General features: G+C 35.7%; 2 protein-coding genes and 1 pseudogene across 2 annotated transcripts; all 3 read right to left on the reverse strand.

The window, feature by feature from the left end:
• Nucleotides 1–8148: 8148 nt before the first annotated feature.
• On the reverse strand, nucleotides 8149–18768 carry LOC142622464 (peroxisomal (S)-2-hydroxyacid oxidase GLO4-like; annotated as a pseudogene).
• A 1215-nt stretch (nucleotides 18769–19983) lies between these two features.
• On the reverse strand, nucleotides 19984–21874 carry LOC142627732 (serine/threonine-protein phosphatase 7 long form homolog). Its single transcript, XM_075801599.1, has 5 exons — nucleotides 21594–21874; nucleotides 21398–21485; nucleotides 21004–21213; nucleotides 20453–20727; nucleotides 19984–20041 (listed from the first exon to the last, which is right to left on the reverse strand). Exons 1-5 carry the CDS (start codon nucleotides 21872–21874, stop codon nucleotides 19984–19986), a joined length of 912 nt encoding a protein of 303 aa, XP_075657714.1.
• A 27-nt stretch (nucleotides 21875–21901) lies between these two features.
• LOC142627739 (serine/threonine-protein phosphatase 7 long form homolog) lies at nucleotides 21902–22569 on the reverse strand. The gene is made up of 2 exons (XM_075801612.1): nucleotides 22471–22569; nucleotides 21902–22360 (listed from the first exon to the last, which is right to left on the reverse strand). Exons 1-2 carry the CDS (start codon nucleotides 22567–22569, stop codon nucleotides 21902–21904), a joined length of 558 nt encoding a protein of 185 aa, XP_075657727.1.
• Nucleotides 22570–27895: the final 5326 nt, after the last annotated feature.

Below are 27895 nucleotides of genomic sequence, written 5' to 3' on the forward strand. Positions count from 1 at the left end.
CCCATGTATACGACACGCATCAACATTCTTAACACTTTGAAGGGCTTTGGCTCTTCACTGTACGAGCATGTTGATACATGCCGTATACATAAACCCGAAACCTTACTACTGTGCCATAGAGCAGTAAACATAAAACTCCGCTAGATTTTTGCCGTGAAAATGGGGCATCCCTATTGCCATATTCTCATGTCGAAAGCTTAGTGAGGAGAGCATTCGATGTGCTATGACGCATCTAAGGTGAAGTGCTACTGGATTTCCACCACAAAAATAAGGTGAAATGCTGCCGAATATTCGCCATGAAAATTTGGCAATGATTTCAAACACACTTGGAAAGCATTGATGGAGACCATACCCATTTTGAAACCAAACCTCAAATTTCAATAAGTTTAAAGCCTCGAAAGCTAATGCTAATATCTTGTTTTTAACTACCAATGACCGAAAATTACGATTTTACCAAAACAAACAACTATTTATGGATAGGCGTTGTGAGGTGCCTAACAGTTTCCCCACACATAACTAGGCTTCCAAACTCAAGAATCAAGATTTTTTACCCATCCATATTAGATTTGGAAAAATGACCTTTTTCTTAACCTAGGATCGGTAATAAAATCAAATAGAGTGAAGTGACCAATCACACCTTAGAAAAACTCAATGATTGGTGGCGACTTCACTTATCCTTAGTAATTTCCATAAAATCGACTCATATTCTAGTCACACACCCGAGGTACGACACACCTTTGTAACAACTCTTGCACCAAGATATAGAGATAGAGGCGCGCAAGCATCGTCATGATGGGTGGTCGAGCAGCCGCGAGGCGCTAACAACATTTAATCATGATATTGGTATTCTTGATATCACAACCATTTTTAAGTCCGATTGTAGTTCGTGAACAGTTGTTTCAAAGGTAATGTCATGATATTTAATATGGTTTCAAATTTACCTTGATCGGATAATTGGATCAAAATGTCAACATTTTGACCATTCCCGGTTAGGCAAGTTTTGCCGAAAATTGCATGTTTGATTTTGGATTGTTTGTTTCGTCACCCAATTAGGGTAAATAGGATTTTTTTTTTTCATGCAATTCCCGATTTTCTCCACTTTCGCTTTTTAAGGCATAAACTGGCATTTGGGCATGATTGTTGATGCTGGACAAAATACGGTATCAATAGCACAAATGTCAAAAAATGAAAAGCAAGGGTATTTATTTAAGATGATGAGGGGCTTCCTGCTCACACCATGGTGTGCACCAGCTGTAGTGCCAGTTGCCACTCATTCTTTTAGAAGCTTCTCCATTCTTCTTTTCAATTTTTTTTATTTTTCCTCTTTTTTGATTTTATTTTAGAGCTAGTTTTTTGCAGTCTTTTAGAGATTGGATTGTAGGAAAAACTGGTTTTGTATCTCATACAAAACACATAGCGGAAGCAACAAACAAGGATCTATTTCATTCATGATTGATAACGTGCACTATATAAATTTCAGAATTTAAGAACAAGATAGCGTACCTTGGTGTGGAGAAATTCAAAACAAAGATTAGAAGCACTTGGGAACACTTTTAATCTTCACTCCAATTCCACTTTATGCCTAAGATGTGTGGTCTCTCAATCAGTTTTCAAAGGGAGAATGAAAGTGTGTCCCACTCTCACATACACACCATTTCTTATATCACTAATAAAAATTCTATATGTTTCTCCCTTTATAACTAACTGATTATCTAATGGGTTTTAGTGTGTGGCTTGGAGTGGGACCAAAAGGGACCAATAAGACACTAGCTCCAATAGGCCTTGGGCTTTTTCGTCAACTCTTGACAAGTCCAAAGTTACCATTAATTATATTTAATACCACTATATAAATATAATTGCACTCTAGGCCTTATTAATAAATTATATCTCAAGACTTTATTGTACATGCAACATCTTCATAAAATATTCGTAGTAATACAAAGTCATGAACGTAGACTGCTACTTTGTAAATTACTACATCTTATCCTTGAGTACCCGGTTTAATCCTTTAAATTATTCATCATATATTTATGAAATCCAATTTCATAAATATATACTTTAGTAACTCTACTAAAGTAATTAGGCCTAACACTCTGAATAACCAAACCCATTAAACTTATCTCAAGGGAATATTTTATATCTCCGTTAAGAGATTATGAATTCCATCTTGAGAATATATGTTCAATCAACACTAAATGTGGCTGCCCAACATATTGAGGTTTTGACCGTTATTTTAGATCTCACTCCTGATATATCAAAGCAACCCACACTTCATGATCAGGTCCATTATCCTCTCAGGATTAAAAGTTCATGTAAATAGAAGTCGTGAGATTTATTATTCATTTGACAATCGTTAGGAGAATAATAAATCTCACAGTGGTCCAGTTCAATATGTCTTAACTCTTAAAACATATCAACATATCAACTAGAAGTCTCCACTTCTATGATCAAGACAAATCATCTTAGTTGATAGATTATAGTCTTCATAGATGAAATGCCCAATTTTTTCACCGACTACGAACTATAAATTCTGAGTTTACAAAGAACTTGTGACTTATATCTTCTATGACTAAATCACATAAATCATATACCATGCATCTCATGGACTATATGATAATGTCCCAATATTCATGTTACTATTATTTAGATAATAATAAAATAACTTTATTAAACACAACATTATGTCATACATAATGTCATACATAGCATTATACAATAGGATTTAAGGGTGATGGGGTATAAAAAATACAACTCCAGCTTTGTCCATGGAGGTCATCCAAGACAAAACCAGGTAGGCAAAGGTTGTAAGAACCTTGTCCAGGATAAGGCCGTCCACGAAGTAAGGTGCGTGGACGAAGCTTTGCATGGTCAAAGTTTTACAATACCATGCCATGTCGTCCAAAGAGAACCATCAACCTCGTCTTGCGAGATCGTCCAGAAGGGAACGACCTCACTTGGAAGCAAGATGCGACTAACTAAAGGTTCCCTGGACGAGGACCTCTAGACGAGCCCTTGACACTTAGGGAAAAATTCCTAAATAAATATAACAACTCCATATCACACGCATAACTTCCAGTGACCGTTTTGTGAGGAAAAATGTAACTCCTAAACAATTGAAGAAGTTATCCCTAAACCCTCACACCTCCTCAAATCCAGGGGAGGTTACAAGTTTGATAATTGTCTTTAGGACACTATATAAACGCCCCTTCAGACCAAACAAAGGTACGTTTTACATTTCCCAAAAAGTTGGAACTCCGAACTTATAGAGAGAAAACTAACTTTGTCATCGGAGGGTTTTTGGTCGGCAACCCCGGTCACCTTTGATTGCCTTTCTTTCTTTTTCAGACCACCAAGGTAGCAAGTAGTCCTTTCAAGTCCGAAGCATCCAGCCTACTGATTTTCTTCGCATCATCAAAGGGCACACATCCTAACATGGATTTCTTCAAAATTTATGTCCCTGGAAAGTTATGGATATCTAGTTTCCATAGACTATGACCTAATGTCATTTAGAGCTACGATTTTCTAGAGATTGCGCTCGGAAGGGAGGTGATGCATCATAGAAAGTTTAGTAGCACAGTTCTTGGAAAATTAGTTCCTCCTAATCCAAAGGGGATATTGTTGAGCATGTTGTTTATGGAGTAGCTAACCCATTATACCTCATTGTGGTCTAGGTCATTCACATACGTTGTGGTTTTATTGGTCCAAAACAACACTTTAACTTGAAAAATAATACTTTTAATCAGGGTTTTGTTGTTTTCTTGATATTTCATCCATTTTGACTCTATTTTTTGCCTATGATATATAATTTTGAAGGGAGTTTTACGATATTTAAGATGAATAAAAATTTACTTTGATCAAATAAAAAAATCCAATTTTTTAACTAATCTCAGTTAGGGTTAGTCAATGTTAGTGAAACTTAGCAAAAATCTAGAGGCATTAGAATGATTAATCTATGGCCCAATTAAAATAAAAAAGCTTTTTCACGTATTTCCCTATTTTATTATGTTTTAAAAGTATGGTTTTCATTTTTTAGGACTTGAACCACCATTTTGGGATGCTAATAGAGGCCAGACAAAATACAGTATGAAAAATGTGGGATTTTGGGAAAATTAGGTTTATAGAGCAAAAAACATAGGAATCAAAGTCAACTTGTGTGGGGAATAAACCGAACCAAAAAAGGAAGAAAAATTTGGAGGCTCTAATCCAAGTGCTCATTAGCACTTGGTCCCCATATCCTCTTGATCTTTCCTATTTCATTTTATCTGTTTCCATTTTCAATTCAAACCTGAATTCTTCCAAATGTTGACTTTGTTTTTTGATTTTCTTGGTTCTCAAGTTTAGCAAATGATAAGCACTTAGATAATGTTGTGGGTTAGTGAGCATGTCCCTGAGTGGTTTTCACATACGGCTTCATGGATCTCCTTATTGACATAGCTTGCCTCGTCAGGTACTAAACACCTAAGGTACGAAATGTTGGAAAAACACATGTTCATATCACATACAAAACATACGCAGCGGAAAGTTAACGGATCTACTTCATTTGCAATTGATAACATGTACTATGTAAGTTTCAGAATTCAAGAACAAGAGAGCATACCTTGGGGTAGACACCTCATTTCACTTGGTGCGGTGAAATTCAGAACTAAAGATCAGAAGTACTTGGAAAAACTTTTAATCTTCACTCCAATTCCACTTTACACCTAAGAAGTGTGGTCTCTCAATTAGTTTCCAATAGAGAATAATAGAGTGACTTACACTCACACACACATCATTTCACAATAGTGTCTCTCTCATAAAATTCCGTATGTTTCTCCCTTTGTATCTAACTGATTATCTAACTGGGCTAGCCTTTTGGGCCATTCCAATTGGGCTTTAGTATGTGGCTTGGAGTGGGACCAAAAGGGGACAAATAAGACTCTAGCTCCGATGGGCCTTGGGCTTTTCTGTTAACTCTTGACAAGTCCAAAATTACCATTAATTATATTTAATATCACTATATAAATATAATTGCACTCTAAGACATATTAATAAATTATATCTCAAGAGTTTATTATGCATGCAACCCTTTCATAAAATATTTGTAATAATACAAAGTTATAAATGGAGACTGCCGCTTTGAAGATTACTACATCTTAATTCTTGAGTACCAGATTTAATCCTTTATGTTATTCATCATATATTTTTGAAATCCAATTTCATAAATATATACTTTAGCAACTCCTTACTAAAGTGGTTAGGCCTAACACTCTGAATAACCAAACCTATTAAACTTATCTCAAAAGAATATTTTATATCTCTGTTAAGAGATTATGAATTTCATCTTGAGAATATATGTTCCATCAACACTAAATTTGGCTGCCCAACATACTGAGGTTTTGATCATGACTTAAGATCTCACTCCTGATATATCAAAGCAACCTACATCTCATGATCAAGTCCATTATTCTCTCGGGGTTAAGAGTTGATATAAATAGACGTCGTGAGATTTATTATTCATTTTCTCTCTTGCAACAGATCGCACAGACTGACCATGGACAGGAATCATCCTCGTAACTCACCATAAGCCTCTCTAAGTCTGAATGCTCAGTTTTGAAGCTAAAATTCTCTCACACTGCGTACCAGGTCAACGCATGTCACACCGCCAATATAGTCGCGAATACCATCCCTTTCATTGGCTGCTCCCCAAGTGTCCAACTTGATATTTCCGCTTGCATAACCGATGATGGATCAAACATATTATCCCAAGTGTTTTTGGTGAACCATTCCGGCGTAGAATCGGGACCGGTGCATGTGTCTCTATTCTCTTCTTCAACCACATCTTCGATATGATCAACATCCTCATGTTCACCCATGGTATCTAGGATCAATATGGGTTGCATCATCACCAAGTCTGTGGTCATCTTCATTTTTGGATGTGCCCCCATATAGCTTATCATGAGCTAAATGCTCTCCTTCATGCACTTCATGGGGCCCTTCCTCCTCCTCAGTCGAGTTCGCATGGGGAAATATCTGCCACAATTCACTGCCATACCCATCTCCTGTGTTCTCTACACACCCTTGATAAGATTGTAATGGTATTGAGTCGATGTGCTCATGTACAGTTCCATCCAAAATAGTATGTTGTGAACCCTTTCCAGCCTCTACTATGGCGGGCTCAACAATGACATAAAGATCCGAAGCAATGAATCCTTTCACCACCATTTTTTCAACAACTTCCCACATCATCTTTACTTCGGCGCCACCCGATAACTGTAGTGAATTGTAGAAAACCTGGGTGTCTGCACGGTGGAAATGTTATGCCTAGAGTGGTCTAACCCCATCGCCTTCAATATTCTTCGTTGCAAGTTCATAAGGCCTATCCCACACTTCACCTTAACACATTTTTCCTTTTGGTTCGAGCCTTGGTATGACAACCCATGCAATTCATGATAATACGGCTCTCCATCATAGTACACATAGAAAAAGTGAAAATTCATCACCGACCTGCTATTAATAGTATAAAAGTTGTCATAATCTATAACTACTTACATAAATTTGGCGTATGATAAAAACAATTTATATTCAAACTCAACCTCCTCGACTTTGTGTATAGACATATAAATAATTGAATCTAGATCATTCAAATAATTTACACACGGTGTAACTTACAAAATAATATTACTATGCATGTTCTCTATTTGCTATCAATAGTCAAGCTTGATTTTTTTTATATTTGTGCTCCATTTGTTTCAACAAAAAAGTTATATATATATATATATATATATATATATCAGCAGTTGTACATAGTTAATATTACAAAACTCATTACATGAATTCCACCTCATGCACAAAAATCTCATATGAACCACATGCAAACACAAGCTAAAACTAAGCATTTAACTATTACCTCTATGTACTGATCACAGCAGGTAGGACCCAAAGGTTAAATGGACAGCATGGTTGACCCAAAGGTTAAATGGACAACATGTTGGTCTCGGATGAAGACACTGACATTAAGAGTCAAAAACTTGTAGATGGTGACCCAACAGTACAGCTTTTGCTTCTAGTAAGTGTTCTGACTTGTCACATGGACTTGGAAAGATAGATACTGAAAACAGGTAAGATAGATACTGAAGTGAACTAAAATCTGGCAAGGGGTTATTATGTTAAGAGGTACTCGAGTTCTCTGAACTCGAGTACCGTTCATTGTGCATTCATTGCAGTGGTTGGCGCCAGTAAGTAGGTTTGTAATAAGTATGTGACTTGGTACTCGAGTTTCTAGGACTCAGGTACTATGTTAGAAGTACCCAAGTCCACTAAACTTGAGTATGGATTTGGTACATTAACCAAAAATCATCCAGACTAGTACTCGAGTTTCTAGGACTCGAGTACTGTGTTAGAAGTACCCGAGTCCACCAAACTCGAGTATGACTCGGGTATAGTAACCAAAATGTAAGCAAAATCATCCAGATTAATACTCGAGCTTCTAGGACACGAGTACTGGTTTAGAACTACCCACCTCCTCTCTTCTCATCAAGCTTGGCTCCATCACATTAATCAGCCTTAAAAGCTCCAAGCCAGAAGTGAATTCAGCATTGCCACCGTGAAATTATCTCACTACCATGCTACCAATCTTCCACGATTGGTCTTTACCACTTATAAGAATTTAAGGAAAAAAAAATGTCCCCCATTTCAAAAAGTATTTTTCAATCAATAACTTTGAGACGCATATCCTTCTACCTTGGTTTATGGAATAATTTCTCAGGGTTTGAGCTTGAGCTTGCATTTTTTTTGTTTTATTCTGTAGAACTTTACAATGATCTACTGATAGAAAAGTAGAAAATATCAATCCTTAAACTCCTAGTACAATTTAAGAGGAGGAGAATACAATGAGGTTCTACTCTGAACCCATATCTTTAACATGGACTTCAAGGTTCCACATAGAGAACCACATTTATTTATAAAACAGACATAGATTTGGCAAAAGATAGTATTCATGGTCCCATTCCACTATCTACATGCCAGCTTGATCATTGAAGAAATTTCAACATATTCCACACCTATTCACAGTTACTTATTGTTAACAATGTGATTACAAATGTATAAGGTATTATGGATGATCTGAATCTTTTTTCTATAGGACATTGTCCTAATGCTTCAAATATTTTATTAGAGCATTGACTGGATTTTTTCATGCTTTGTCCTCACATGGCTTCTAGTAATATCTTTCACACTAGGACAGCCAGACAATGCCATGGTGAGCTTAAGCTCATCCTTCAGCATATGGATGACTTTTCTCACCCCATATTTCCCCTTTGCTGCCAACCCATAGACAACAGGCCTTCCAATCTGCAATAATAAATATATAGATTACAATAGAGTTTAGAGGCCTTTGACCAAGAATCATAAAATTTTAAGAGGTTTTTAAATATCAGCATTGATATTGGGATGGAGAGAGAATCAAAAATTGAGTGATGAGGATTAAAACTGCCAAGGCGTGTCACTCCTACAATTATATCCAGCACTCTCAAAGTGTTTCAATGATCTAGGTATTTATCTTGAGCAACTTAAAAGTTTTTTATTTGCACATGCAAGTTAGATGGAAATTAGACAATAAGTTGAAAAAAAATGGCAATCTAGAAGTAGAGTACGATAGAGTTGCTTCCCAAAAAGGCATCAGTTGGATTCACTGACATTCATTGATAGTTGTGTTGGAAAATCACGTGTTTGTATCGCATCCAAAACATACGCAACGGAAATTTAATGGATCTACTTCATACACAATCAATAACATGCATTATGTAAGTTTTAGAATTTAATAACAAGAGAGTGTACCTTGGAGTGGTGAATTTCAAAATCGAATATCAAAATCACTTGGGAACACTTTCAATCTTCACTCCAATTCCACTAATGCCCAAAATGTGTGGTCTCTCAATCAGTTTACTAAGGGAGAATGTCAAACTGTCTAACACTTCTTACACCACTTGGCAATAGTGTTCTTCCAATTCTCTCTTCAGAAAATTCTGTATGTTTCTCTCTTTGTATCTAACTAATTATCTAATTGGGCTGGCCTTTTGGGCCTTTCCAATTGGGCTTAAGTGTGTGGCTTGGAGTAGAACCAAAAGGGACCAATAAGACACTAGCTCCAATGGGCCTTGGGCTTTTCTGTCAACTCTTGACAAGTCCAAAGTTACCATTAACTATATTTAATACCACTATATAAATATAGTTGCAGTCTAGGCCTTATTTATAAATTATATCCCAAGACTTTATTGTACATGCAACCCCTTCATAAAATATTCGCAGTAATACAAAGTCATGAAAGAAGACTGTAACTTTGTAGATTACTACATAATAATTCCTTGAGTACCCGGTTTAATCCTTTAAAGTTATTCATCATATATTTATGAAATTCAATTTCATAAATATATACTTTAGTAACTCCTTACTAAAGTGGCTAGGCCCAACTCTCTGAGTAACAAACCCATTAAACTTATCTCAGGGGAATATTTTGTATCCTCGTTAAGAGACTATGAATTCCATCTTGAGAAGATATGTTCCATCAACACTAAATGTGATTGCCCAACATACTAAAGTTTTGACCGTAACTATAGATCTCACTCCTGATATATCAAAGCAACCTTCACCTCATAATTAAGTCTATTATTCTCTCAGGATTAAGAGTTCATGAAAATATAAGTCGTGAGTTTATTATTCATTTGATAGTCGTTGGAAGAATAATAAATCTCACAGCAGTCTAGTTCAATATGTCTTAACTCTTAAAAAATATCAACATACCAACTAGGAGTCTCTACTTCCATGATTAAGACAAATCATCTTAGTTGATATGTTATAGTCTTTGCAGATGAAACGCCCAATTTCATCACCGACTACGAACTACATTTTGAGTTTACAAGGAACTTGTGATTTACATCTTCTATGACTAAATCACATAAATCACATACAATGCATCTCATGGACTAAGACAATCTCCCATTAGTTCATTTATAAATAGTCTCATATAATTAAACAATTTAATTATTTATGGCATGCCAATAAATTGGATTTTAGGGCATAAACCCCAACAATCTCCCACTTGCCCTCAAAGACAATTTACTATATATTCGATACTTATCTCCCTTTATCACTCTAAGGCAAGGTTTGGAAATAAGTTTCAACCAGATTTATTGCATAAATTATCTTTTCTACTACTACTCAAGTACTCATATCTCTCTAATGAGATAATACTTATACTTAATGTGTATCTTCACCACTTAGGATGAACACATATCTTGAAGTCCAACTTCATGAATCACAACCAAACTACAAGTCAGTATTTGTACACCCAGTATCTATCAAAACCTCATTTTTGTGAACAAGCATATAATCCCTCAATTTCCTAAGATATTTGAGTATATGTTTTACTCCCACTCATCAAGTGAGCTTTGATTCAAATGATATTTGCTTACCATGCCCGCCGCAAAATAGATATTTAGCCTAGTATTTAGCATGGCATAAAGACTTCTTATTAGTATAGTATTAGGAACCGTTTTAATATGCTTTTCCTTTTATATGTCTTAGGACCACAATCCTATATAAAGGAACTTCAAACTTAAAAGGAAAGAATCATTTCTTGAAGTATTATATGCTATACTTGGCTAGAATCTAATCTATTTAAGCAGTTTGAGATAGACCCAACATCCTAATTTCTGAATTATAACAAAGTTAAATTCGTAGGATAACTAGTCTTTCCCAAGTACTTTATATCAATCTGGATTAGACAATAAAAACTCTATTGATGACAATAACTCAACATCATTCTAATTGATTAGAATGTCATCAATCATACATTAAGAAATTTATTATTCTATATAGCTTTTACACTCATAAGGCCTTTTAATACTTGATCAAAATCAAACAATTTGATTTCTTGATCAAAAATGATATTTTTGTGATTTAGATGCTTGCTCTAGTTCATAAATGGAATATAAGCAATTTGCATTCTAAACATTACTGTTTCTTTGCTATGGACAAGTCTAGTTACATCATATAGATGTCTTTCTCAAGATTGCTACTAAAAGAAGCTTTCTTGATATCCATTGCCATATTTCATCCAAATGAAATATAATGGATAAGAGAATCTAGATAGAGTCAAACTTGACTATTGGTGAAAAAATCTTTTCATAGTTGAACCATTTCTATTTGAATAAATCTTTTTGCCACTAGTCTTGACTTTAAAGGTTTGCACCTTCAATTCTATCAATCTCATTATTCTTGTAAACCTATTTGAAAACAATAGACTTCATGCCATTAGGCGCCTCTACAAGTTTTAGACTTTAAATAGAATCTAATTCTATTTACATAACGTTGATCCAGTAAGCCATATTCATATCATCTATTGCCTCTACGTAGTTACAAGGATCAAATTCATATCCTTGTGGAATGACTTCAAAAGTTTATCCCAAAAGTATGAATTTACTTGATAATTGATAATTTTCCCACTACGATATTGTACCGGTGTGCTAGCTGTATATATAGAATAATGCCTTATGGTGTATCTAATACAACAATCTCATTTCTAAATGTATTTTATAGTTGTCGTAGAAAAAATTCTGACATTTATCTTCTAGATCAATCTACGATTTGCTTTAAGATTATTCACATAGTCATCATCAAGAACTTTGTAATTGTACTTTACAAACATCTTATATTCTTTATGACTACCAAAACAATCTTTTACAATTCCTTTTGGATACCCAACATAAACACACATTTTTCTACCTTTTGATTTCAATTTGTTAGAATTCCTTTCTAGCACAAGTGCTGGACATTTCCAAAAGTGAAAGTATCATATACTAGGTTTTCACTCAATCCACAATTTGACAAATTTCCTATGAACAAACTTTTGAAATCAACTTTAGAAAATGTATAATAATTATTAGAGTATATCTCCAAAAGAAATAAGCAAATGGAAATACTTATCATGCACATTACTATTTCTAAAAGAGTCTTATACCTCCTTTATGTATGCTATGACTTAAGGATGTCATTGATACTATATTCCTTTACAACAAAGGAACCCTAGATCATACTATCCTCTAAATAAAATTCATAGATTGAGCATATAACAAGATAATGGTTCTAAAAACCCAGCTTTCACCAATCTTGAATACCATCTAGATTAATAAAATCTAGACATAAGTGCCAAAACATACAATACCAAGGGATGGAAACTTTCTCTTTAAAAAGTAAAACATGTAAATTTTCATCTAGAAAATAATCATGGACAAAGCTTAGCTTTACCAAAACAGAAACACTTTCTTTTGGTCATACTTTTGAGTCTAATTCCCTTTTGGCAACTACTAGGGTAACTAGCTTGCCCAACTGTTTGGTATTTTAATTCATCTTCTTACCACCTTTTCCTTTCGGTCTAAGCTAAGAATTTGAATTAAATCATATGGATCCTAGCCTTAGCTTTTAGGATGTATTCCGTTGCGTAGAACTCACCCATCAATTCAGATAATATAACAAAAATTTATTTATTTTCAAAACAATCTGAACTGACCAAATTATTCTAACAAGGACTTGTGGATCATATCCATATGAGATTAACATTTAATCTCTACATCCAAGAATTCCAATTCAATTTATTGAAATAAAATATTTTCATAAAATGATATATAATTGGAACTCCTTAAGCTTTTCTTGGCACTCAATATGACTTATATTGAATTTCGTCTAGTAGCATGGTATTCCATACCCAAACATCTCATTTAGACTTAATATTAATTCTAAGTCTAGTACTAACTCTTGCATCTCATGTTGTAGCACAATTGAGATAGAAGCCAATGAAACATTATAGCATTTCAATGGAGACTATGATCATATCATAAGCTATCTTCCATTAATGCATCACGCGTAGGAAATCATGACAATGCTGAATCAAAACATAAATATGTACTTCAGCTCCTTTAAGCACCATGTTCAAAATTATTTCTTAGTTAATATGATTCACTTAAAATAGTAGCTAGAGAACAAAACTATGACAACTTTATTTTGAGACTATGAACATAATTACAGGGACATTATATTTTGCATCCATAACCATATAGTATTATACCCGAAAAACATACTATACTAGGTGCAACGACAACCTAATCTCGCAATTAATATTCCTCAGAAGCGAGGTCATACCAATCACTATGATCAGGCGTGAATTATTCTCATTATTAATGCTATCATGGTAACTCTTACCAAACAAAAATAATTTGTCGATTTTTCTTTAGCCTCTAAGTGATAATGACATAGCTCCTAAGGGAAGTTAACATTACACTTAGTCTAGTGTACACCATTGCCTAGAATCATGTGTAGCGACATTTCATCCCCTTAATAGGCTTATTGTGTAGTGCCATGATACAAACCACCCTCCGCATGGAATGCAAAGCTCGAGGCTAAGACAATGTGTTTGATCAAACTACTATAAACCAAGAAATTCAATCTTGTAGTACCGTGAAATAAATACTCTCCGCATGGAATGCTAAGCTCAAAACAAAGACAAAGTATATATTTTACACTACTATGAACCAACAATGGAGGCCGTGAGATCCAAACCTTTTATCTCTCTCCCACTAGAAATTTTAAAACAAGTGGATTGTTTTGAAATCATTGTGATCTAATCACAATTTTAACCCTACACATCAAATGTGTTTAATCGTTTAAATTCAATGTGATGTAACTAAGTCACGTGAAAATAGCGTAACGAAATTTCACGCAATCACAAAGAAGTTTAACCTTGTAATCCGAGAAGTAAATACCCTCTGCATGGAATGCAAGACTCGAAATCAAGACAAGGTATCTATTCACATTATAATAAACTTAGTAAAAGGATTATTTCAACAGTCCCACTCGTTATTTGGGTTTTTCTTAAATAATTGTGATCCCATCACAACTAATAACCTTGCACTTGTTGAAGACTCAAATCTCATTAGAATCACTAACTAAAATGGAAGTCCTAAACTATTTAGGATTCCTTAAACACTAATGAATCAAAAATTAGTTATATAGAACTCTATCCTTAATTTACTAGATAAAGTATTCTAATCTCATTAGAAACTATATAACTTTAATTAGAATTTTAATCTCATTAAAAAACCTCTAATTAAAATAAATTAAGGACTTCCAATCATACAATAATTCTAATCTCATTAGAATGTTTCTTAAAAGACAAGTCCAAAACTATTTAGGACTAAGAGTTCCATTTAACTAATAACTTTGATCTCATTAGGTCTTTTAGTTAGAAACATGTGTAATCTAATCACACGTAGCCCTACTCTTTATACATGTAAAAAATAGGTGTTAGAATTTTTAGCTACTCATTTTGGTGACTTGCCCAATCGCGAGACCCCAGTCACGAGTTTTGGCTACTCATTTTGGCGACTCGACCAGTCGCGAAAATGCCCAGAAATAGCCGTTTTTCTTTTAACCATTTTTGACCTTTCCAAAGAACAAAACACATTCTTAATAATCAAAAACGATGAGATCAAGATTAAAACTTGAATTTTATTGATGTTAAAGTGTTAAAATTCAATTTTACAAGGTTAAAATCAAACTTAAACAACATCATAACATCAAAATCGGTTTTAATCAAACAATAATTTCAAAACTAAAATATGCAAAAAAATGACTGCATAATCTTCACAACTGTGAAAATAGTTTTCTTGAATTCTAAAACTCACTAAACATGTTATACAGATTTGAAAATGAAGACCGCTCTGATACCAATTGTTGGAAAATCACGTGTTTGTCGCATACAAAACATACGCAGCGAAAATTTAACGGATCTACTTCATACACAATCGATAACATGCACTATGTAAGTTTTAGAATTTAAGATCAAGAGAGTGTATCTTGGAGCGGTGAATTTCAAAACTGAAGATCAAAATCACTTGGGAACACTTTCAATCTTCACTCCAATTCCACTAACGCCCAAGATGTGTGGTCTCTTAATCAGTTTACTAAAGGAGAATGTCAAAGTGTCCAACACTTCTTACACCACTTGGCAATAGTGTTCTTCTAATTCTCTCTTCAGAAAATTCTGTATGTTTCTCCCTTTGTATCTAACTAATTATCTAATTGGGCTGGCCTTTTGGGCATTTCCAATTGGGCTGGCCTTTTGGGCCTTTCCAATTGGGCTTAAGTGTGACTTGGAGTGGGATAAAAAAGGATCAATAAGACATTAGCTCCAATGGGCCTTAGGCTTTTCTGTCAATTCTTGACAAGTCCAAAGTTACCATTAACTATATTTAATACCACTATATAAATATAATTGCACTCTAGGCCTTATTTATAAATTATATCTCAAGACTTTATTGTACATGCAACCTCTTCATAAAATATTCGTAGTAATACAAAGTCATGAAAGAAGACTGTTACTTTGTAGATTACTACATCTTAATTCCTTAAGTACCCAGTTTAATCCTTTAAAGTTATTCATCATATATTTATGAAATTCAATTCCATAAATATATACTTTAGTAACTCCTTACTAAAGTGGTTAGGCCTAACTCTCTGAATAACAAACCCATTAAACTTATCTCATGGGAGTATTTTGTATCTCCATTAAGAGACTATGAATTCCAGCTTGAGAATATATGTTCCATCAACACTAAATGTGGTTGCCCAACATACTGAGGTTTTGACCATAACTATAGATCTCACTCTTGATCAAAGCAACCTTCACCTCATGATCAAGTCTATTATTCTTTCAAGATTAAGAGTTCATGCAAATATAAGTCGTGAGTTTATTATTCATTTGACAGTCGTTGGAAGAATAATAAATCTCACAGCAATCCAGTTCAATATGTCTTAACTCTTAAAACATATCAACATACCAACTAAAAGTCTCCACTTCCATGATCAAGACAAATCATCTTAGTTGATATATTATAGTCTTCGCAGATGAAATGCCCAATTTCATCATCAACTACGAACTACATTTTGAGTTTACAAGGAACTTGTAATTTACATTTTCTGTGACTAAATCACATACAATGCATCTCATGGACTAAGATAATGTCCCATTAGTTTATTTATAAATAGTCTCATATAATTAAACAATTTAATTATTTGTGACATGCCAATAAATTGAATTTTAGGCCATAAACCCTAACCGTTGAAACTCACTTAAAAGCAATTGCACACGCGCATGACCAAAAAAATACTACTTGTTCTCTTTATATAGCAACCACATGGTGGACATTGCTTGTGAAGATGGTGTAAGAGAAGATTCATAAGTTAGTTACATGAATTAAATAGTTTGGGCTAATGCCTTGAAGACATCTGTTCCTCGCCGCACCCCTCTATCAAGGAACACAAGAACTTTCCCTCCAATAGCATGAACCACATGCAACCACAAGATGCCTAAATATCCACAATCGCCAATTGAACTTTGGCATGCCAAAGAGCATAGTGTAACTCTACATAAATCCAGACAGAAAAGTCCTGTGCAGGAATGCATGGCCACGTACGTGTCTCGCATTAAATTGCTAAAATTTCATACAAATTTGAATGTTAAGGATGTCTAGCTATGGCATTAACTCGTACAAAACTTCCCTAAACCCTAATACTTTTAACATCTATATTGAAGAAGGAGCACAGAGATGCAAAATGTAGAATCTGTGTTTACACCTACACACCCAATGAGAATAATATTCTTATGCTAAGCAGTAGAGATAAAACCTCACCTCTTCCAGAACAGTAATAGTAGCAGGAGTGTAATCAAGCTGGCGAGCCCCATGATTAGAGACAACAATCCCAGCAACATCTACTTCTTTCGCCTTTATTGCTGCCCATGACAGTACATCAAATATTTAGGATATTTGAATGTTGAACAGAAAGTAAAGCAACCATGACATTCAAGGATCTGAGTAAATTATCAAGAGCGTGAAAAGATGCAGAATTTAAAGTGATTTACATAAAAATGTTTGACAGAGCAGATAGAGGAGGTAATTGTGAGAAAAAAATCACACAATCAAGATGATTAACAGGCCTCCTGTACTTGAAATTCCAAAGATAAAAAGGATTATTAACTGAAGTTTTCATTGAAAATTTAAAGTTTCAAAGGCAGAGAATGTTCTTCCTAACTAAGGGAAGGAAAAAATAGGGAAGATACAAAATAGAGATGTGAATATCAGTAATAAAGCTTGACCTTACCATCTTCATGAGTAATAATAGTGATAGTATAATAATGATGAGATGCAAATATCATAAGATGGAGATCCTACCATCTTCCCGAGTGAGTACTCCCTTGATTAGAATTGGCAAGTTTGTTATAGATCTTAACCATCCTATGTCCTGCGTATGTTTTGATGCATTAGTTAAACTCATAAGAATGTAAGAAACCATGGCCCTTGCACACACCCTCAGTAAGCAAAAATAAAAAGTGAAACAATATAGGCACTTCCAATGGTATCTTAAGCCTCAACCTTTACATTAAAAAAGCACCAACTAAAACACAACGCTAAAATCAATGTTATAATGAGTAAAACAACTAGTTCTGAAAATTTATGCAGAAGGGGAAAAAAAACTATTTTCCAAGTAAAATCTTTCGAACATTTTTGCAACAGCACATTAAAAGGTAAGCAGAATAGTTTACTCGTTTATACCCTACACAAAGAAGCATCCAGGCCCCATTGGAAAAACCTTCTAAAATTGAACCTTCATCCTGCATAAAATTTGATTCAGTGAGTAACAATTAAAACTTTATTTTTAAAATTTTAAAAATAAGACTAAAACTTCAGTTAACATGCATACATGTGTCCATTTTTTTAAATTCAATGCATCTGGCACATTTCAATGTGGCAATTGGGAGTTACACAATTTCACTCACATTGTCCACTTCAGTCGATACAAGGCCTTCAATATTCTTTAATGGTGGTACAATCATTCTGCAAAACTTATTGCAGTCATATTTCAAATAAGGTTTAAGATCAAGCCTAATCTGTTAGCATGAAAGAAACATAAATACCTATTCATGGAGAACTTTATGCCCATCTGTGAAGGGAATAAAATGATTAGTGTTGGAAAAAAAAAGGAGATAATATCTACTTGTTCTTTATGTCTGCCTCCCTTCGACCAAGCATGGGAGCATCAACTGTCTGCACAATAGCCTTGTATCCATTTCTTTCAGCTCTCTGAACTAGCTGAGCTGCTACATCTCGGTTCTTATATACCTATTCCCAGACAAATATCAGATTATAGTGTGACTTGCTAACAACAGGATCACCAATACAAAGACAAAGAAAGCAACCAAAAGAAAGTGTTGCTGCTAAAGAAATATACATTTCATTAATGAAATTATAAGAGCTAAAGAAGGATTGAATACATATAATTGAAAAAACCGAATGGCATGCAGCTGGAAGCAACCTCCTCGATAGTGCAGGAAGACATGGAGGACAAAACCTGCAATGAAAAATAACTTACGATTCATGAAACTTAGCAGGAAAATTAGCTCCATATTTAAAAATCAATACCATTATAGTATTAGACGCAGCTGCTGCTCTGGCTGTAGCGATCTCTCCTAGAATAATCACAATGAGCAAGTCAATAAGAATCCAAACAAATTTCAACTGAGACTGAGAACTCTTCCAAGAAGATTTGGACCTTCTGGATGTGCCAACTTATGCATAGAAGATGGAGCTACCATGATTGGCGCTGAGATCTTGTAACCCAGTACAGCAGTTGACAAATTTATTCTGCTTACATCTACAAGAATTCTAGGCCGGAACTTGAGAAGCAGTGGAAAGTGATCAGGAAATTAACAGTATGAATAATATAAAGTGTGAGAGCTAATAATGATTGTACAATTTCACATCCTTGAATTCTAAAAGCTTTGACTGGTCTCACCTTTTTGGCTCCACCCATGCCAATTGACCATCGAAAATGTAAGATTGAATTTATTCAATCATTTTGTTGCCTTTATTTCGTGTCAATTTGCTTGTAATTCAGCATTTAGAAACCCTTGTATTTAGGTGGGAATCATGTAAGTGTAGTGTGTGAGAGAGTGTGAAGAAAAGCTCAAGAGTATGCACTCAAGCAGGAGCTCGCAATTGGACCTCGCAACTGGTGACTCGCCAAAAAGGCACACGTGTGAAGCATGCAGGGGGAGCTGAAGGGTCACACCAGCTGTCGCACTATAGAACAAAACCTCCAACTGGCCAGGCAGTTAGCTCGCGACTCGTTCCAGTCGCGAGCTCGAGTCGCTAGAATGCCCTATTTGGCTAAAACTGACTTTTCGCATTCCAAACACACACCAATATAAATACCCCTTATATCCACGTATTGTAGAGAGCTTCCAGAGAGAATTTTGAGAGAGAAAAACAAGATTGACTCATCCACAATCTTCATCCTTTGATTCTCCAAAATTCTTTTACTCTCACCCTCTCCATTGTTATATCCTTGAGAGGTACATTTTAGCCAAATCATTTTCTCACCATACCCATATCTGTGAGAAGCTTATTTGGTGCTTGGAAAGCAATTAGGAAGGGACCAATTGATATTGGTTGATGCTATGGGCTATAACGGAATCCGGTAAACTAGAGAAGACAATGGTTCGGCGTAACCTCGTTGGAGTAGGAGCTTGGAGGGCTTAGGTACACTGGGTAGATTAGGCTTGGAGGGTCTTCTGTTGTTCATGTATCCCAACTTCATTCTCTAGTGGATTATTGACTGCTTGGAGGGCGACGGAGAGGTTTTACGCTGAGGACTTCGGTTTCCTCTTCGATAACACATTGCTGTGTTGTCTTTGTGTTTGCATCTCTCTTCCCTTAATCTTTACCTTTAATTGTTTCTGTGGTTGTGATTAATTATGGTTTAGATTGTTTTACCAATTTTGATTTAGCTTATTTTCATATTCCGCACATACATTGTTTGATTATAAGCTTGTGTTGGTAATTTATAAATTAGGAGTCTAAACGTTCAGAGGTGTTTTACACACTTTTTAAACATTCAGAAAATCATCCCCGTTTTCTTCTCCTCACTGGTTCCTTGACTGGTCTCACCTTGCCTAAAAAGAGCACAAGCAAATACTAATATGTAAATCATTTAACTATAAAGAGATGTATATGTAATCAGTATTAGATCGAAGTATAGTACCATGTCCAGTCCCACAGTCAAAAGGATATGTCCGTGTCTGTTGCGGCCTTCGCAGCCGATCCTCAATGTGTGAAGCCTCTGATGGGGGGGTGGGTATCTCTGTCTGGATGGCACCAGGGGTGGGTCGCTTAGGGGTGGGCATGAATCTCATCTCATCTCTACCACGTACATCCGCAGGGGCAGTGCTGGTACTCAGTGGGGGAGACATACGGGTGGTGGGCAACGAAGATGTAGTAGAGGATGTGGGTCGGCAGGTATCATCGTGAACCATGGATGGGGACCGACATGTGTCCCCATGGGCAAATGTATGGGATGGACCCACATCATGGTGTGGTCATGCATGGGTGTGTGACGCCCACCAAATGTGTGACGCCAACCAGTTGTAGGACGCCAACTAGATTGACGGCCTCCAAGCCCTTGACGTCCACCTGCTTGCCGACCACGCCCTACAGCCAGTTCACTTGTGTTGCCCGCAGTGCGTGCATCATCCAAGGTCAACCGACCGATCTCTTCAATAGATTGCAAGGCATTAATAGAGTCGATGTAGATCTTGGACCCTGGTTCACACTTCGCCATAATCCTCAATTGTGATTCAACCTGTCACAAGTATACAAGAGTAGTGTTAGTAGGTTGAATGAAACTATGCGAAGTGAGGTACATTTATAACAGAATAGTATTTGTAAACTTACCAAAGTGTCCCAGTACGACTCTGTTTTGTAATATGGTGAACAGTGCAGGGACGAAACCATACCATATACTCGTCATTGTAGCTTATCTCCCCATGAAAGGGCAGTGCATCAGCAATTGTGGCATGCGCAACCCATCTAGCAATATGCGTGGCATGTTCTTCAGCCCAATATTTTTCTTGCTTGCCTGGAGTGTTATCTTGTGAAGTTTAGTTAAAGTATCGACATCAACCGAAATGCCTTGCTTCATCCCAAACTGTCGGAAAACACGTTTAAGGTGATGGCCTTCAACCACCCAAAAATGAATGAGCGGCACAATAGACCTCCATATGTGTTGGCCTGCCGTATAATATGCAGGCAGGGTACCCAAATAATTTCTGTATGGCTCCCAAACAATCTGCAATGATCCAACAGATGCAAATAACCATATTAACAATATAATTAGAAAAAATGTGTAACGAATGTGAACAATACATGACAACAATGTTTAACTTTAAAATAAAAATGTTTATTCATTCCAAAGCAAATTGTAAGTACAACAACTACATGCCAAAGCGGTTCCCACTTGTAAGGCACGATACCTGATTTGGCCATAGCGAAGCAAGCGACACACGATGGGCGCGTAGGACGTGCATTGGATGTTCAGTTGTTATCTTAGCCCCTTTCCATCTAGCAAACAACACAGACATAACCTTCATATTAGTTACTTACATAATTCCTATGCAAAAAAAGTTAATGCGGAAATGTCAAATGGTAACTATCTAAGATCCTACATACCTGATAGCAAGTGGACCTGGGGGCAATGCCTGGTATGGATGCCTCATCACAGGACATATGTGTGGAAACCTCGCCCATGCCCATAACTGCACCAATAGCAGTGCACTGCCAATTTGCTTGGCTATCTTCTCTAATGCCTTACAGAGGTGTCTATATAGCCAACTTAGTGCTGCACTACCCCAACTATAATTCTTTCCGTTGTTGATTGGATTGAAAAATTGTAAATACATAATTGAGAGTCCTTCGCCAAACTTGTCCATAAACAGCATACCACCCAACATCCCCAGTATGTAAAACCGAGCATACTACTACATAAGCACCTTAGTGGCGTCAACCGGGAGAGGGTTGCTAAACCGCTCCTCGAGCCATTTGGCTTTTATCCTCGGCCTTTCCATCACTGCAGTGTTCTTACTAGAATCAACTGGTTTGTTCAGCGGCCTATGCCAGAAGTCACCCCAATCGTCCATATGGGTAAATCCCACCATCGACAAGCCATCTACAGGTACCCTCATTATAACCTCCATGTCTTGTAGCGTGATGGTCATCTCACCGTGGCGCAAGTGGAATGAGTGTGTCTCTGACCACCATCTCTTCACCAACGCCGTGATCAATGCATGGTCAAGGTCCATATGTGGGACCCGAAGTAGCCCATCTAACCCTGCATCTATGATATAAGTGGCAAACCATGGATCTAACCCACCTTCAAACAGACCTTTCTCTCGGTGACGACAAGTTAGTACACCTGGCACTTCTTGGAAATAGAGCAGCTTAGTATTAATAATAGCATTCACTAAGCATGTAATAATCACTCTTCAATCTTAAATGCTAAAAATCTTTCTACTACGTATATTGACTACGATTTTGGACAAGTGCATACCTCACTTGCCAAAGGAGCATCCCAAAGCAAACTTGAACGATGCACAGCCTGCCTCGTCAAGACAGTCCCTATAGAGGTTCCCGCTCGATGTGGGTCCATATCTGGCATAAATTAAAGGTGATTTATGGCCCATTAAGTGAATACTGGCCCATTAGGTCAAATGCAAAGCATAAACATTCTAATTCTCTTTTTAAGAAGCATGACACATGAGGAAAATTCACATAATTGAGTTCTTACTTTTTCTTTCTTTTTCTTTAATAAATTTCTTTTATAAGCTTGAATTTCATTCAAGAGAGAGTGGCTATATACCTTACAAGCAGATTCAATGATCTCCTAGACGAAGAAAAAATTGTTATTTGTGTCATAGTTTATTGGCAAATTTAAAAGAAAGAGAATTGCATTAGGGTAAAGTGAAGCCATTTGTTTTGGATGTGTTTATGCCTGGTAGGTAAATAGAGTCATCGCACTATAATGGGCAGGGTGTCTAAACTACAAGCATGATCTTTGAAATTGGTATGGCAGTTTACAATTAGAAGTTGAAAGTATTATGCATCTTTTAATAGGTATATTATGCAATCCAAACACACATCTTTTATTTGAACATCTAAGAGTTATCATGCATTTGGTGACAATAGCAATCAGGGGAAAATTCACTTCAAATGCATAAACTTTCTTCTTCTTCTTCTTCTTCTTCTTCTTCTTCTTCTTCTTCTTCTTCTTCTTCTTCTTCTTCTTATTTATTTATTTATTTTTAATTATAAACATATTTGACTGAAAATGGCAATAATATATATCTAATGCAACCTTCACTGATTTCATAAAAAAAAGAATTAAACTTTAGAATGTTAAGTGGATTACAACATATTCAGCTAATAGAAATAGAATACATTAGCATACAAGATCAAACATTTTCACCCCTAAATAAATAAATGAGAAAGCCAAAAGTTTCAGATGGAAGAAATTTCTAAAATGAAAGTCTCTCTACATTATTAAAATCAACCCTCACTTTAATAGTCCAAGCATCCTACTAATTACTCAACAACATCAAGCCCCAAAAAAATTTAGGCTCAGCTATGGATCCTCTACACACTAATAGGGATCTGCCGCATATATTCTAAGCAACCTACTCAGTCTCACAAATCAAATATGGCCTCAATGAGAACACTAACTATGTCCTACAATGACTGATTGCTCTAATAACACATGAAAATGTTTATTAAAAAATAAAATAAAAAATAAATTCAAAAATTACACCATAAATACCCACAAATACTGACATATACCCATAAATAACCCTAAACCCCTAATGCTCTAACAAATATTGAGATAAAGAGACATACCATGTGATTCCAAACTGAAGACGTAGACCAAGAGTGAGAGTACAGAGTGTGAGCAAGAGGGAGAGTACAGAGCGAAAGCGAGACCGAGAAGGAGACTGAGAGCGAGAGTGAGACTGAGAGGGAGATTGAGAGTGAGAGCAAGAGCGAGACAGAGAGAGAGATTGAGAGCGTGTGGGAGATTGAGAGTGAGTTGATAGCGAGATTGAGAGAGAGAGAGAGAGTAAGATGATAGTGAGATTGAGAGAGTGAGAGGGAGATTGAGAAAGTGAGTTATGAAAAAGAATGAGTGGGAGAGAGAGAGATTCAGGGAGTTTTAAGTGTAGGTGCTAAAAATAGAGGCCATACTCGAGTTTAATGGACTCGAGTACCAGACTAGCACAGTACTCGAGTCCAAGAAACTCGAATACCAAGTGGAATTTTTTAATGCCCAAATGTCATGTTAGACAATGCCACGGTGGCAGAATTAGGGGGAACTCGAGTTTACCATGTGCGAGTACCATTTGGAACTCAAGTTTGTAGAGCTCGAGTACCAGAAAAGTGGTAAATCACTAATAAGTTCTAAAACAGTGCTTTTTTGCTACAAATTTCGCAAAATGGTGGTATTTGGCCATTTTTTCCCTTTATTAATTAAGTAAATAGTGATGCTATATATATTGTTTTGTGTATGTAAAGTTGTGATTTCCAACTATATTGTTTTGGCTTTAATTCCGTGCTAAATTTGATTGTAATTTTTTTAATCATTTTCCCTATATGTATGTGGGTTTATTTGTAAGGGATGAGTCTGAAAGATTAGTGAAGAATCAAGCTTCAAAAGTTACATTAGTGGATTTCGCGACTAGCTCGAGAGTAGCTCGTGAGAAGCAACCCATGACAAGACCACATGTGGAGCACATGACTGGAAGACGAAGAGTCGTGCCAGACTGTCATTTTCGCGATTATTTCACAAGAAGGGCCAACCCGCAAAGGACTCGCGAAAGTCTCTGTTTGGCAAAAAGTTGTTTTTCGCTTTACCAAGTCTTTATCCACACTATATATACCCTCATTACCCACAAATTGTAAGGAGTGCTTTTCAGAGAGAAACCCTAGAAAATACACTTGATAGTTAGAGATTATTATACCCACAATCATTTACACATTTCCTTGTGGTTTTCCTCAACTCCTACCTCTCAATCTATATATCTTTGAGAGGTTTCTAGCCTAAACACCTGCCGCACCCATTCTGAGTGTAAAGTGAGATTTTGGTGCTGCTGGGAAGCATTAAAAGGAGCCATTTATTGGCAGATGCAATCGAGCTGAATTGTAGGATTCCGAAAGTTAGAGAAGACAAGACTTGTAGAAGTCCATTGGTAGCAGGAGCTTGGAGGGCTCAAGTACATGGGGTAGACTAGGCTTAGAGGGTCTTTTGTTATTCGTGTACTCCAACGTTATTCTCTAGTGGATCGATTTTGACTTGGAGGGTCACGGAGAGGTTTTTTGCCGAGCACTTCAGTTTCCTTTTTGATAACACGTCTCGGTGTTATCTTGTGTTTTCATCTTTCTTCCCTACTCTTTAAGCTTTCATTTTATTGTTAATGATGGATGAAAATGGCTTAGGGTAGAGTTATCGATTCATTGAGCTTATTCACTCTTGTTCCGCACTTAATTTAAGTTAGAGTAAAAGCAATCTAGCCGTAATTTTTAATTGGGGGTTTGAACAAGCTCTTGTGTTTTAACACAAATCCGAGCTTTCAATGTATGTGTGTCTCACAAAGAACCAATAGTTTAAGCCTTTACTTCTAATTAAGAACACCTACTTAAGTAAGGACATGTAGGGTCCGTTTGGTAGTATTATTCTAGTAACGCTGTTTAAGTGTTGTAGAAATACGTGTACGTGAAAAAATATTGTGAAAATACATGTTGTGTTATTTAAACAACACTAACAAACAAACCCGTAAGTACTGCCAAGTAAGTGAATGTGTTTAAACTTTGAAGCCGAGACTACTATATAATATTATCTTTATCCTGCCAAATGGAAGCTAATTAAAAAGAAGACTCAGCATCAAACTAGTGCAAGAACCCTCCAAACAAGAAAGTTCTCAATTGCGGTTGTTCTATTTATTTTTAATTGGTGGGAAGCACATTACGCATTTGCACCATTGTTTCTGACATATCTTAATCATTGCTAATTTAGTAAATGTGACACCTTGCTGCCGCGACATTTTTCTAATCGAAAGTACAAGTGTGTGGAACCGTTACCACCACCAGCAGGTAGGATTATTATCTCTTTTCTATGCGTAGGACAGGGCAAGTGACATTTTAGCTACCCTAATCTATAATTAGCTATTTATCATTATTACCAGAACATAATAAGTTAAGCGAAATGGTTAGATGATTAAAAATAAATAAAAAATAAAAATAACAAGAAGAAGAGGAAGAGAGCCACTCAATTTCCCATTATCGAATTATATATATTATATATATATATATATATATATATATATATATATATATTGAATATCGACTATTGTTTTATTTTTATTTTGGGTGGGGGTGGATTGGATACACAGCTTGAGCGGTGGCATAGTCATCTTGAACGGTTCAAATTAGCTCACTAAACAAAATATGGTTTGGTAAACGTCACAGGAAGATTTGAGGCGTAGTTACAAATTTAATTTTTGCCTTTGTGACGGTACTCTTTTGGGCAGGTGAGTGGGGCTTATGAAATTGCTTTCTCGTGCACTAATTTTTTAATAGATTACTACAATTTTTTTTTTTTTTTCAGAAACTGGTTGTTTGAAGCTAGTCTTAGTTTCATCACTTTCATTTATTATGCATATAGAATAGAAAATCCAAACAGATAGGAACAAGTATTAATTTTTGGACTTACATATAGTTTTTTTTTTTTTTTTTGGAGAAAAAGTTAATGAGTAACTACTTGAAGTTTACATAATAGATTATTGGGAAAGATTTTGTAATTCTAGCAGAATAAACATACCAGCATAGGTTATATTTGATTCATAAAAAATTCAGTACCTCTGAAAATTGGGTCAACGAGGGAGGAGTTGAATCACGCAGTTGGAAATATAACTGTCAATTCAAAGTATCTTGTTCATCCAAAGATTAATTAATCTAAACAATTTCAAACTTCATCTTCAGTTGGTTGGATATAAAAAATTATGAAAGAAATTTGTTCTTCTAATGGAAAGATTTGAACTTGGGTTCTTTCTATAAAGAAAAATTGACAATACCACTAAACTATAAGATTCTTAACTTAATTATCAAGTAATAACTAAACTTGTTGCAAAATGTTTTTATTATAATTTTGTCATATAATAATATTGTTGTGCATGGTGCTAACAACTATAATGAGTATTCTTTTTTATTTTCTACTATAAGTATGGTACATGCATCCCTAGAGATTCAAACTTCAAGAATCAGAGGTACCATTTGAGTTAAGAGGCTTAGTGTAGGCCGGATTTTCCGTTAGACAACTTGGACAATTATCTAAGGCACCCAAGTGAAAGAAGGCCCTATAATTTTGGTTATATGGTGAAATATTAATTTTGCAATATAAAGTAAAATATATCTCACATCCTTTGAAGGCCTTCAAATATGCGTCCGAATCTGGATTAGATAAAGTGAGAACTACTGATGTCAGCAAGGGTGGCCATCGACAATAAGTGGCGGCCTTACAATGGCTGCTGGAAGCTAAAGGGTTAGTTTTGGCCTATAAATACACCCAGACTCCTCATTTTCCACAAAAAAAAAAAAAAAGATTTTGGGTAGCTTAAGCATTTTCAGGGCATTTTTCTCTCTCTTTTCTCTATATTTCTCTTCCAAAAACACCTCTAAACACATCAAAACACCTTTGATTCTTCTCTTTTCACCAAAATTACAAGGTAGTGTTCTTGCACCCAATCTTTATCTCCTTGGTTTAGGGGTGTGGATGTAGCTTTTAAGCTACAATCCACACCCCTTTCTTTACAGAGATTCATCAAGCTTTTTCTAGTTTTTCTTGCTTAAATAACATGTTTTATTGCTTTCATAGCATGTTAATTAGCTTTTTACCATGATTTATTGCTTTGATGTTGTTGGCCTAGCCTTCT

Source organism: Castanea sativa, chromosome 1, assembly GCF_040712315.1.
Source record: "Castanea sativa cultivar Marrone di Chiusa Pesio chromosome 1, ASM4071231v1".
Classification (NCBI taxonomy): Eukaryota; Viridiplantae; Streptophyta; class Magnoliopsida; order Fagales; family Fagaceae; genus Castanea; species Castanea sativa.

Bases quoted from the DNA above. Each gene is read 5' to 3' on its own strand.
- LOC142627732 (XM_075801599.1), bottom strand. From the start codon at position 21,874: ATGTTGGGTGGTATGCTGTTTATGGACAAGTTTGGCGAAGGACTCTCA. The intron at 21,214-21,397 runs GTATCGTGCCTT...GGATCATTGCAG, and splicing joins CTTCGCTATGGCCAAATCAG to ATTGTTTGGGAGCCATACAG. The intron at 20,042-20,452 runs GTGGGTCCATCC...TGCTCTTTTTAG, and splicing joins ATGCATGACCACACCATGAT to GCAAGGTGAGACCAGTCAAG.
- LOC142627739 (XM_075801612.1), bottom strand. From the start codon at position 22,569: ATGGACCCACATCGAGCGGGAACCTCTATAGGGACTGTCTTGACGAGG. The intron at 22,361-22,470 runs GTATGCACTTGT...ATTAATACTAAG, and splicing joins ATGCTCCTTTGGCAAGTGAG to CTGCTCTATTTCCAAGAAGT.